At 43.8% G+C, this 13217-nt stretch overlaps 1 protein-coding gene across 1 annotated transcript; it reads right to left on the reverse strand.

Annotated features, from left to right (window-relative positions):
* Window positions 1-6764: 6764 nt before the first annotated feature.
* On the reverse strand, window positions 6765-8546 carry lwr (lesswright). The gene is made up of 5 exons (XM_065228956.1): window positions 8326-8546; window positions 8044-8148; window positions 7667-7750; window positions 7340-7602; window positions 6765-7264 (listed from the first exon to the last, which is right to left on the reverse strand). The coding sequence occupies exons 2-5, from the start codon at window positions 8107-8109 to the stop codon at window positions 7198-7200; spliced, it is 480 nt and encodes a 159-aa protein (XP_065085028.1). The 5' UTR covers window positions 8110-8148; window positions 8326-8546; the 3' UTR covers window positions 6765-7197.
* Window positions 8547-13217: the final 4671 nt, after the last annotated feature.

Genomic DNA, 13217 nt, shown 5'->3' on the forward strand with positions numbered 1-13217 from the left:
TTTACCTCAATACCACTAAAACACCCAATTGACGAGTGCACGGATGGATTTGAGTTCACTCACTCGACAAAAAGTGACACAACAGCGGGGCCCTGTTTACTAAAAATGAACACATGAATAATGCTCGCGTAACATTTGAAAAGGGCCTATCAACTTTTGTAAATAATTTGCTAGGTCCTTTTCACGAGAACCGAAGTACGCCCACGCAAACCAAGAGCAATTTCGGGAAGGGGAGAATTTCCTCTGCCCGATGGTGTTGTTAGTTTGCGTGAGCGTATTCGGTTCGCGCGAAAAAGGCTTAACAAGTTTTGTGTACATAAGTTGATAGACCCGTTTCAAATGTTACGTGAGTATTATTCATGTGTTCATTTTTAGTAAACAGGGCCCCGCTGTTGTGTCACTTTTTGTCGAGTGAGTGAACTCAAATCCATCCGTGCACTCGTCAATTAGGTTTTGCACCGTCGGGGTTAACCTCAATCTGATGACAGTTCAGTGGTACTGTTTACGTGGACTTAGTCGATTTTTTCTTGGGTGGATTTTCTCGATAATTTTTCAGACTGCAGTGAGATGTACACAGCATTTCTGCAATGTTCACGAGCAACATCCTTGCAACGCGCTGTTCCTCGACAATTTTCAAGTTAAAATTCAGAAACCTTAGAAATTTTTTTTCGAAAAAACGACTAAGTGCTTGTAAACAGTACCACTGAACTGTCAAAAAGGTTCAGCCGTTTAACACTGAGTTCATTTGTGACGTCACGCTGCAGAACCTAATAGACGAGTGCACGGGTGAACTTGAGTTCATCTACTGAAAAAAATTTACACATCAGCGGGGCCCTGTTTACTAACAATGAACACATGAATAATGCTCGCGTAACATTTGAAAAGGGCCTATCAACTTTTGTAAACAACTTCCTTTGTCCTTTTCACGAGAACCGAAGTATGCCCATTAGAGGCACCGACCCACTATCGATGAACTTCATCTCCTACAAGGTTGGCATTCCAATGAAACTAAAAGAGAACGCTTTGAACCCTGAAACTTGGCCACAGGGGATTGTATACAGAGAATTCGAGGATACTCAGGCGAAAAACAATGTGTGGCTACCTCCTGATATCCCAGCACTCCCTGCTGTTCCAGAGACTATTCCGGGTGGCTCTCCAACGGGCACACCGTTTGGGACACCAGCACCTCACGATATGCCAGCCCCTTTAGGTACACCCAGTATAACAGTCACCCCTTAATCCCCTCATCTGACGAATCAACAATGCCCCCGAGACGCACCGTAGAAAGTCTGATGGAAGCCCCCGATCGCCCCAACACAGTCCCGCCTACCGCCGGCTTCGTTCAACATAGTCGTCTCGGCCCTGTAGTTGGTGGTGGAAAGGGGGTCTTCCACCATGCTTGCATAGGCAAGTACCTCTGTGATTTAAGTTTATCGTTGCATGATGAGTTCTCCCATACTCAGGTTATTCTGACCCCGGTCCAAAGCGAATTTTCGGTGCGCCCTCTGAAAATCTATTGAGGCAAATTACTTCTCAACCAGGACGCAACGTAGAAAGCATTTTGGGAGTCCCCAGTTCCTCTAAATCAGTCGCGCCTATTGCAGCCAGCGTTCATCCAAGTCGTCCTGGCCCTGAGTTTAGATGTGGATTGAGGGTCTCCCAGCCTGCTATATTAGGCAAGTACACACTTACTAGCGAACTTTCACTGCCTGATGATGATCATAATTCCAGTGCCTTCAGCTCACCTCAAACATCTGCCAGTCGGCAACATGGAGCCACCACAGTCAACTGCACTCCGGGACGCATTCTTGCCGTCCGCCCTGAGGAAGCCCCTATTCCACTCATCGCAGTCGAGCCCCTCCTGCCAGCAACCAGCAGTCGTCCCGGCCCTGCGTTTGAGATGGGAGAAGGGATCTTCCACATTCCTGTTATTGGCAACGGCCCTACTCGAACATCCTTCCTCCGTCAAGTGACATTTACCAGCTCCCAAATGCAACAACACGCTGAACCTTCCGTTGTTCCCGAACAGCGGAGGTCGGACATAACGATTTACTATCAGAACGTTGGTGGTATGAACGGCCTCGTGGAAGATTATCATCTGGCCGTCATGGATCACTGCTACGACATTTTAGTTTTGACCGAAACATGGCTCAATTATCGAGCCATTTCAAACTATGTCTTTGGTGCTGCCTACGAAATATTTCGCTGCGATCGAAACACGAATAATAGGCGTCCTTATCGCAGTTAATTCCAAGCTGAAAGCAGAAGTTATCGAGGACGATTCCTGGAACAGGGTTGAACAAATGTGGGTGGCTATTCAACTTGGTGATCGTCAATTGCTTCTCTGTGCAGTGTAAATTCATCCAGATCGAACCCGTGACTTGGAGCTTATTGACGCACATTGTCGATCCGTCTTGGCCGCTTCAGACAAAGCAGGCCCTTCCGACGAAGTTATTGTTCTTGGCGATTTTAACCTACCGGACATTGCATGGACTCCAACCCATAGTGGTTTCTTTTGTCCTGATCACGAGCGTTCATCTTTCCACGTAGGAACCATCCAGCTCCTGGACAGTTATAGTACCGTAATTCTGTCACAAATCAATGGCATGTTGAATGAAAACAACCGCACCCTGGATCTCTGCTTTGTGAGTGCTCGTGATACAGCTCCTTTCCTCTCCACGGCACCCGAACCTTTAGTCAAGGTAGTGCATCATCACCCTGCTTTAGTTATCGTGATCGAAAATAATATTGTCCATGATTTCACCAGCACTCCAAACGCTGTGTCATATGACTTCCGTAGAGCTGACCATTGCAGTATCGTCCATGTGCTGTCTAATCTAGATTGGGAGCATATTCTGGATCCTGTAGACGTCAACATTGCTGCACAAGCCTTTTCTCACGTCTTGGCATATGTCATTGACAGACACGTTTCCAAAAAGATCATCCATATCGACTCTCGCGTCCCGTGGATGACGAAAGATCTTCGCTCGTTGAAAAGAACTAAGAAGGCTGTTCTCACAAGATTTACTAAACTCCGCACACTGCCACTGAAATGCTACTATGTCAGACTCAACCACGAGTATAAAGGGTGTCCACGATGAAATTGCCACACACAAAATTGATTCGCAAAATTCGAGTTTTCATCCGATTGCCATCAAATTTTCAGGGATTGAGAAATAACTATTAAACTTCATTTTACCATTTTACTCTTATTTTATTTACAGTCCATACGCAAATGCCCGCACCTTGGCCTTAACCCCGGCCATAAGATTCTGCACATCCTGTGAATCAACCGTTTTTTGCATGTAAACCCATACTTTCTTCAGTTCCTCGACTGTCTTCACTACCTTAGGTCGTTTAAGAAGGTGCTGCTTCATAATCGCCCAGTACTTCTCGATGGGGCAGAGCTCCGGAGTGTTGGGAGGGTTGAACATTTTCGGCACGAAATTGACCTTATTGTCCGCATACCACTTCAGCACGTCCTTGGAGTAGTGGCATGAGGCCAAATCCGGCCAGAAGATTGTTGGGACGTTGTGGGCCTTCAGGAGAGGAAGCAGCCGCTTCTGGAGGCACTCTTTTATGTACACCTGTCCGTTCATCGTGTCCTGGGTCACGAAAGGTGCACTCCGCTTCCCGCACGTGCAGATGGCTTGCCAAACCAGGAATTTCTTCGCAAATTTGGACATCTTCTGAGTGCGGACATGCTCCGGAACGCTGAACTTATCCTTGGCCGTGAAAAACAGGTTGCCGGGGATCTGTTTTAAGTCGGCCTTCATATATGTTTCGTCGTCCAAGATGCAGCATTCAACTTTCGTCAGCATGTTGAGGTACAACTTCCTGGCACGGGTTTTGGCGGACTTGTTCTGCTTCTCGTCGCGATTAGGGGCCTTTTGTACCTTGAACGTTCGAAGCCCAGCCTTAGTTTTGGCCTTCTGGACAAAACTTCGGCTTAGGTGCAACTTCTTAGCCACATCCCTAACGGAGGCGTTCGGATTTCGGTTGAAGGCCCCAACTACGCGATTGTGATTTTTGGTGTTGTACGGAATACTTTTTCCTTCACTTCTGGGCTTCCGGTCGGTGGTCAACCGTTCCTCGAACCGCTTAATCACTCGCGACACCGTGGAATTCGCGATTCCCAACGTTTTAGCGATGGAACGATGCGAGAGATCCTTGTTCTCGTGATGAATGCGCAAGATTTTATCACGCACGAGCTGTTCTTTCGACTCCATTTCCGCGAGTTTTGATCACAGGACTTTCAAACTTGCAGGATGTAAATAATGCACTATGAACTAAATCCACCCAAATTTTCATTAAATTCTACCCAACGGTTAAAAAGTTAGAGCAATTTCATAGTGTGGCAATTTCATCGTGGACACCCTTTAAGCGGTTAAGTCGTCTCTGTTTTCAACGCTATCAAAGGAGGATTCAACGGCGGCTAAAATCACACCCGAAATCCTTCTGGAACTTCGTAAATGAGCAACGCAGGGAAGTCGGCTTACCCTCTTCCATGATTTTTAATGCTGAAACTGCTGGAAATCAACAAGACATTTGCAACCTGTTCTCAGCCAAATTTGCTAGTGTGTTTGAAGCCGAGCAACTCTCCGCTAATATCATTACTTCCGCGGCCAGTAATGTTCCTTTGATCAACCAAACGCTCAGCATGGTCGAAGCCACTACAGATACGATTTCTAGAGCTGCATCTAAACTTAAGACTTCAACTAAGGCTGGACCCGATGGTGTTCCGTCGATTATTCTTAAAAAGAACATCACTTGTCTTTTAGATCCACTGCGCCGCATATTCCAGCTCTCTCTTTCCAGTGGCATCTTTCCGTATTGCTGGAAGACAGCGGATATGTTTCCTGTTCATAAAAAGGGAAGCAAACGCGACGTAAACATCTTCCGGGGAATCACGCCGCTGAGTGCTGTATCAAAACTTTTTGAATTGGTTGTCATAGAGTCCCTAAATGCGCATTGCAAGCAATATCTAAGTACAGATCAACACGAATTCATAACTGGGCGTTCCACAACTACGAACATGCTGTGCCTAACGTCTTACATCACAGACAGTTTGATTGCTCCGACCCAAACGGACGTTATCTACACAGATCTTACGGCAGCCTTCGATAAGCTGAACCACGAAATTGCGATCGCTAAGCTTGATAGGCTAGGGATCGGTGGAAATCTTTTGAGATGGTTTCGTTCATACCTCACGGAGCGCCAATTGACAGTAACTTTGGGTACTTGTCGCTCAGCTAGCTTCTGCGCAAAGTCCGGTATACCTCAGGGCAGCCATCTGGGACCATTGGTATTTCTCCTCTACTTCGACGACGTTCACCATGTTATCACAGTGCCACGATTATCGTTTGCAGACGATCTGAAAGTTTTTCTGCGCATCCGCTCACTCGCCGACTGCCGTTCTCTCCAAAATCAGATTGACATCTTTGCTGACTGGTGTAGTCTAAACCGACTGGTGGTCAACCCAGCTAAGTGTACAGTTATTACTTTCTCACGCAAGAAACAACCGATTATTTTCAACTACAAACTACTAGGCACGACTATCGAACGGGTGCACTGCGTGAAAGACTTAGGCGTTTTTCTAGACTCAAAGCTGACATACTCACACCATATATCGTATGTCGTCGGCTTTGTCTTCAAGATTACTAAGAACTTCACGGACATTTACTGCTTAAAATCGCTCTATTGCTCTCTCGTACGATCTACGTTGGAATACTGCTCTGCTGTCTGGAGTGAAAGCTAAATTATTTTGTAAATAATCTTTTAAGAACATTGAAATAAACGATACAATTTTACAAAAAAAAAAAAATCATTTGGTATGATTAAACTTGACGAGCTTTTAACAAGATACATGTTTTATTTCTTTACAATTTAATTTAAGGATAAAATTTAAGTGTTGAGCCTAATACTTTATCTTTCGAATGAATCTGTTTAAGACACGTAAGCCTGAACACGGTCCTGATCGTTAGATTTTTTTTTTGACAACCATTTCGAGTGACTTCGCACCATTTGAATCTTCACTGATATTTTCAATCAACGATTATTATAATATAATACCAATCGACCATTATGCCAAATGTCTGAATTGACGATCAAAGATTCAAAAGAAAATTTAAACAAAATATGTGCCGTGCGTTAAGAACGGTTCTGTGCGTACGGATGTAACTAGATTCATCTGTTGGTCCATGGCATGATGTCTATTTACTTCTGGATGAAAATTCATAAATTTTGAGTCGTTTTGGAAGTGTCCGTTTTGTGCCCTATCGGAACCAGTGCTAGGTAACCTAAATGGCGAAAATGGAGAAATCCTGGACAAGGTGTTATTCTAGGAACCTTTATCTTTCACTTGAGGCCAATAGATCAAGAATCGGTTCAAACATTGATTCAATCTGCCATTCAATGTTGGGAGCGAGTTGCAGTCTGCGTCTATTTTGACCCGCGCACTTTTTCTGTAGTACCACTCCTAGAGGTCGCTGAAAGCTTCTGACACCAAGGAGCAGCATTTTTAAAGTCACGCTCGGTCAAAAAAGACCCTTATAGCACTAGGAAGATTGATATGAGTCTTCTACTGGTGTCAAACTTTAAATAAGAATAACTTGGCTAATGCTTTTCTTAATCGAGATCACATGCGACTCCTTAGAAGGTTTCAACGATTCTTTCATCCTGTGCTACCTAATTCATACAATCCGCGGTCATCTTTGAAAAAGGGCCTTTCACAACTACAGAAATAAATTCAACCAAATCGAAGCTTTTCTACTCTAGGCGAGTTGATGAGATAATGAATCCATCCCTATTGGGTTTTTCGGCTTGCATTTTTTTTATTGATCCTTCTTATCTTTTCTTTTCAAATCTAAGTAATTAAAAAAGTGGCTTAGAACTATGCTTTGAATAAATTTATCTTGCTTGTTCTTTTCTGGGTTTTGCGTCTTGAAAAGGGGAACGATTATCATATATAATATTAGATGGTTGTTTTTGTATTCAATTTGTTGCTGTAGTTTGCTTAAAGTAAAGGACACCCCGTCTGTTTTCTTCCTGCATGTGTGTACCCTTTCCTCGGACACGGCGTTCCGACCGGTATAGCAATGATTCCACCTCCTACTTGTACTACCCGATCAGCTTATGGTTTGTTTATAATTTAGTTGATTTTCTTACTGTCTCAGTTCGTCACTAGCTTATGTAAACTTACTCGGTGGCAGCCATGGCCCTGGCCTGTGCTCGGACACGTTTTTCGTATTCCAGACGATTTTGACTGTTGACGTTAGATTCAAGACAAACGCGCGTTAGCAATTTGAAGAGTGGTGTGAAATTGAGTCCGAGTACTTACCAGTAGATAGTGTAAGCTTCCGCCTGCGCTGGATCTTTGATGTTCGGTTCGTTCAGCAGATCCTGAATACCGAGGAGAATCTGTTTGATCGTAATCGCCGGGCGCCAGTCCTTCTCTTCGTCCAGCAGTGAGAGGCACACGGTGCCCGACGGATACACGTTCGGATGGAACAGTGGTGGTTCGAACTTGCACTTGGGCGGGCTGGTTGGGTAGTCATCCTTGAAGATCATTCGCAGCTTGTACAGACCGCCCTCCCATGGGGTCTGGCGGAAAACATAGGAATTAGATTAGAATTTAGGAATGGTTCAAATATTCTGAGTTACTCACTCCCTTCTTGCCGGGAATCGCACATTCCCACGTCATGAGATTGAGTGTGCCGTCAGCGTTCTTCACAGGACGCGCAACGAATCCCTAAAAAAAACAATCAAGAACAACGAAAAGATTGGGGTTAGGTTTCTTGGAAAAGGTCCTTTCCGATTAATGTTTCAAAGTTGTGCGACAATCACCTCCCATCACGAAAAACCTGCGCATGCCAGTGTGCCGCACTAGGCACAGCAACATCATCAACCAGGGTGACGGTTTTGCTTTGCACAATACACACACTGCGCCGCTGTTGCCTTTTCGTCACTAGACCAGTAACAGCAGCAGTCCTCCAAACAAGACCAGCAACAAGAACAAAAGAAAAAGAAAATATCGCAACTTACAAAGGGATGATCTTTACGCCATGCTTTTCGTTCCTCGCCGAGACGCGCGATCGCAATTCCGGACATAATAGTAGCTCACTGTTTCCAAACAAATCGACGTACTTCCTGCCGAAAACAAACATAATAAGTCCCAGATTCTTAAATATTTTTCAAACGAAATTTTTCGACGGCGGTGGAGTGAGCTTTTTTTTTCCTTTTTCTGCCCCCATCAGCGGTAGAAAATCTATCATCTATTCGTACCAGCACCACTTCTACGGCCTCGAATCCACTGGGAAAACTTACCAACTTTTCCTCTGGTAAAACAGTCTTTCCGTGGTGATTTGCTACTTTAAACGGTTTTCGGAACTTCCGAGCGCGATATTCGTATATAATTTGCACCGTTTTCCGAACTTTTGGGCACAAATTTCGCCTTTTTCTTGGCTAGTGAACGCTAAAACACACTCAGTACCTCAGCGCGGTGAAACGCGAAACTCTCTTGCTCTTCGTCTCCCCTTTACACGATGCTACGACGACGACGACAACGGCGACTGAAACGAAGATGGCTGTGATGTGTTTGTGTGAGCTGTAGAAAAGCCGCACTCTGGGTTAGATAATTTTATGCTCTAGATGAGAGCATTGTGTGAGTTGAACTTTTGGCTGCAACTCGATGTCAAACCAACGTCGTGTTGAATTATAATTGATTTAACCAAACAACGCATCAATCATCCTGTCCGGCGCTCAACGAGTAAGTTTGGTTAAGGGATCTAAAGTGTAGTGTTGTGTGAGTGATGGCTTGTTTAGTTCTAAAAAAGTGACGTTTGGTGAACCAGACTCGTATAAATTTCAATTGGCATGAAAATTCTTTATTTTCAAGAACGGGTCACAGATAAGACAGACAGACCTAGTAATTAGATGGAGCCGATATTGAATTTTCCAGCCCAGTGGCAGGCGCGTATGCAACATGTTATACCGTGACAGCGGGCCCAGCACAGCAAAATAAACGATTTGAGCCCGGGACATGCTGCCTACTGTCAAACGCTGCTGTTGGTATAGGCCTTGTCACTGTTCTGGAATTTTCCTAGAGATGGTAGCGGTGCCAGATTTTTTTCTAACAGTTACTTATCGGTATTAAATGTTTAAAAAAATCGGTATCTATCGGTATTAACTATATTAATTAATTTTATATTTTTTTCCGTTTTTGAAGGCGAAAATTAAAACTTGTGAGAAAAAAACACGGAAAAATTGTTTGAATTTGCTTGTGCAGGAAATCGAAAAAAAATTCCAGAGAAATAATTAAGAAGCTCTTCTGGAGGAAGTTTGAACAGAGTTCTAAGAAAAGTCGAAACAACATCCCGGATGTCGTCCAAAACAAATATTGAGAAACTTCAGGAAAAAATTTAAACAAACTTTCGGAAAAAACGGTTGACACATCCAGAGGAATCCAGAAAAGAATCGAAAACAATAAAGAAGCTCTAACAAAGCTTCATACATCGGAAACAATCAAGGGGAACGAAAGTAATCCATTTTACATTTCATTTAACAGATTTAACTAAAATTTGCTAAATGATTCAGAATTTTTCGACAAACTTGACTCATAATGAATAATAACACGCGCCTGCCGATATCATCCGATTTCATCCACTATTCTTCGATAATCTGGGATGAGTTAGAATTATCTGTTTACTCTAATTTGTTTTAGTGTGTTTATGTTTACTGTCACTTTCATGATCGCGCGGTTTTCGCATTTGGTCAATCTCGAAAAAAAAAAACCACAAATCGAGCGGCAAATTCTTTTAGGCCACTCACTATTGTGAATTCAGCCCAACATTGGATTCTACCGGTTATTTTTTGCCAGTTTTCTTTACGTGGGGGTGATTCATTCACGATCAGAGTTACTCATGAATCATCCCTTTCAATTGAAACCAAAACAAAAACAAAAAAATGTAACAACCTAGCATTAACGAATTTAAATCTCGAACCTACAAAAGATTGCTGCTGATTGCACGTAAGTTAAATGATTTTTTGCTTTAAGATGTGAGCACAAAGATTATAAAAACTCTCAATATTTTACTTTTCAGCATGGAAACCTCTGACATGGAAGGTTAAAGCAGTGAACCAACAGGTTCGAAGAAGAGAAAGGTGTATTCTGACCAAGATCCGGGCCCATTCGCGGAGATTGAATTTCTTGACCTGAGTAATCTGTCTGGCACCGGTTTTGAAGATAGCTGTGAAGATAATATTGAGGACCAGCAAGCCACAATCGAGTCGAACAAAAGTGGTTCCTCATGAACTCACCAAAAGGAAAACGATGGATCTCTGCTGAATATGACTGTCAATGTTCCTGTTGGTCAGTTCAAGAACAAGAAATTTCATTTCATCGGTGTGTTTTACGTTCGGTTGTTCAGATCACAGCATTTGGCGGATCCGGTTACTTCAAAGGACATGTACGGGAATTCTGTGTCAAGTTTGTTGACGTGCATCTGGGAAGCAGCCAGGGTTCATGTGGATACCGGGCCACTGCGGAATCGCCGGTAACATTAAAGCCGACCACCTCGCGGCCACCGGACGAAGCGGCCGTCTTGCCCACAAGTCGGTCCCCAGACAAGACCTGAAAGTCTGGATAAAATCTACCATCAGGTCAGCATGGGGCAACGAATGGAACAGCAACCAAGAGCTTTTCATTAGAAAGGTCAAAGGGGAAACGGCCCCATGGACGGACACCAAAAGTTACGCGGAACAGAGAATACTCTCCAGACTTCGAACCGGTCACACCCGGATTACTCACAACATGGGAAGCAGCAGCGGTGGAGGCTTCCGGAGGAGATGCGACGCGTGCCGAACAACGATGACGGTTGAGCACATCCTTATCAACTGCCCGTGTTTCCACGGATCACGGGAGTTGTACGGTCTGGCCGACAACATTCGGGACGTCCTCCAAAACGACCCGGTAGCAGAAATCCAACTCATCTGCTTTACGAAGGAAGCAGGAATCTACAAAAATATTTAAAATACGATATTGATAGCAGGCCCGGCAACCCTGCCGGCAGCGGCTGCCAGGGTCACCTGGCAGTTTCTGCCGGTGGGGCTCTACCGGGGTCCTGAATTTAGTCACTATAACACGAAAAATACTATTTTGATAGCAGGCCCGGCAACCCCTGCCGATAGCAGCTGCCAGGTTCACCTGGCAGCCTCTGCCGGTGGGGCTCTACCGGGGTCCTTTAGACAGCCTTTGAAATGAAAATTTGACAGCTAGCTGAGACAGGAAACATAAGTTTCAAAAACCAAAACTCTGTACATTCTAAAAACTCTGTAAACCCCCTTTTCGCCTAGGAATACCCCCCTCTGGGGTATTCGGAGACGAGCCAGCCAACGGCTGAAAGTCTCCTTAATAAAGACATTAAAAAAAAAAAAAACAGCCAGGGGATATGTTGCTCGGGAGATAGTGGTCGAGCATAGTGACAATGAACAACAAATCAGATGGTCTGCTAAGAATAATCCAGATGAGATTGATTTGGACAGATTTGTGATGTTGAAGCACGAAAAAAATAAGAAATTTTATACTATGGAGGACATTCGGCACAACAACAAGCTACTAACTCATTGGAGAGGTAAACATATTCAGGTCCATGTTTTCAAATACTCCTCCTCCATTGCAACGCTAGCCATGTGGAAGAAGGCCAGCAAACTACTACTGCACCCAGAACGCAAGGATAAAGCTGGAGCTCCAGCAACGGAGGAAGTTTTTGGCTGTGTCCATGAATTGAAAGAGATTCACTCACATCACTCCGCACTATTTTCATCTTGGGAACGGTGAGCAAATTTTGTTCTTGCTCAACCAGCAGACCAACGTACAAGGTTGATGAGAGAAGCGCCGCCGGATGAGTATCTCCACTTGTTTCATGCTGCTCCAATTTTTGAAGCAAATCAGCTTAAAGTTACGCGTCAAGGATTACAAGTGGCTTACAATATTGCAGACGGAATTTTAGCAACAGTAAGTGGCTTGTGTACAACAGCGGATTCAATGGCAGAGAGTATGAATCAAATCCAAAGAGAACTACACTGTCTCAAGACACAGGTGAGTTCTTCCCGCTCATTGTTGGATGCAATGCAAGATTCCTTACCACCGGAGGAAACTGAATTCAGCAAGAAGCTGGCGTCTCTTGTTACGGACATGCCTGACATCGACCATGCTGACTAAGCAAGCAAACTGAATTTGTGATTATGATTACGTTTCAAGAAACGCTTCACCAATCCGAACACAACCTCGATTGGATTATAGAAGGGGCAGTTAGCTGGCAAGAATATTGGAATAATACCAATTGATCTTAAATACATCACAATATTCTTGTCGCAATGTATACGTGCCCCATCCATTATCCAGACCGAGTGTTTTCCAGGATATTTATGAACATTTCCACTATGGAGAGCCATTTTAGAACAACTATCGAAAAATTTCTTTCTATTGAAAGTACCCTGCGTTTCAAAAGATTCAATTACTCCCGATTGACCAAAAAGCAGAGACATGAAACGCGTGGCTTGCGTCGAAATTCACCTCGGTAAATAAGGCTTTGTCCAACACGTCCATATCCACGATTTCGAAGCATTTGGCGGTTGTCAAAGGAAACTTCATCCAAAAATACCAGCTGCTCTAGATCCCACTGAAAGCATTTCAGTTCATTGGAGAATCGCAAAACATCTTCCTGACGAATTTGAACAGCTCTTCTCTCCAAAGCTTTCCATGACATGCCGTAAGCATGTAGAATGTTGCATATGGAAGCAGCACTGATAAACACACCAAAATGTTCGACAAATAGTTGGCGTGCTTCGTATAAATAAAGCACAGGTCGTCTGTTGTACAAATCCAGGATCCATTGTTGCTTCGTCTCATCAAACTTATGGTACACTGCTGTCCTCTTTAATCTGGATAATGATCCATCTCGTTCGTAGGTAGTAATCCACGAGGAAATAGTAGTTTTCGATTTGTGATAAAGTGTGGCAAGATGAGAGCGAGATAAGCCCAAAAAATAATAGTCGTACAAGCAGTAATATTTCGTGTTAGTGGTGGCCTGCTTGTTCCGAACGTTTCTTACTATCACATTATCCATGTTACGCCTGATGCTAGCTTAAAAATTAAACATAAATTTAATAATCACACCTTTGACATTAACTATTCCTACTAACCACTTGCTACATTG

This window comes from Ochlerotatus camptorhynchus, unplaced genomic scaffold, assembly GCF_037179485.1.
Source record: "Ochlerotatus camptorhynchus isolate MF236.1 unplaced genomic scaffold, CSIRO-AGI_Acam_v1.1 ptg000304l, whole genome shotgun sequence".
Lineage (NCBI taxonomy): Eukaryota > Metazoa > Arthropoda > Insecta > Diptera > Culicidae > Ochlerotatus > Ochlerotatus camptorhynchus.

What these genes read in the sequence shown, in the direction of transcription:
- lwr (XM_065228956.1), bottom strand. Translation starts at nt 8,109, where the DNA reads ATGTCCGGAATTGCGATCGCGCGTCTCGGCGAGGAACGAAAAGCATGG. An exon ending in GGCGTAAAGATCATCCCTTT is followed by an intron (nt 7,751 to 8,043) that starts GTAAGTTGCGAT and finishes TGTTTTTTTTAG; the next exon opens with GGATTCGTTGCGCGTCCTGT. An exon ending in GAAGCTTACACTATCTACTG is followed by an intron (nt 7,265 to 7,339) that starts GTAAGTACTCGG and finishes TAACGTCAACAG; the next exon opens with TCAAAATCGTCTGGAATACG.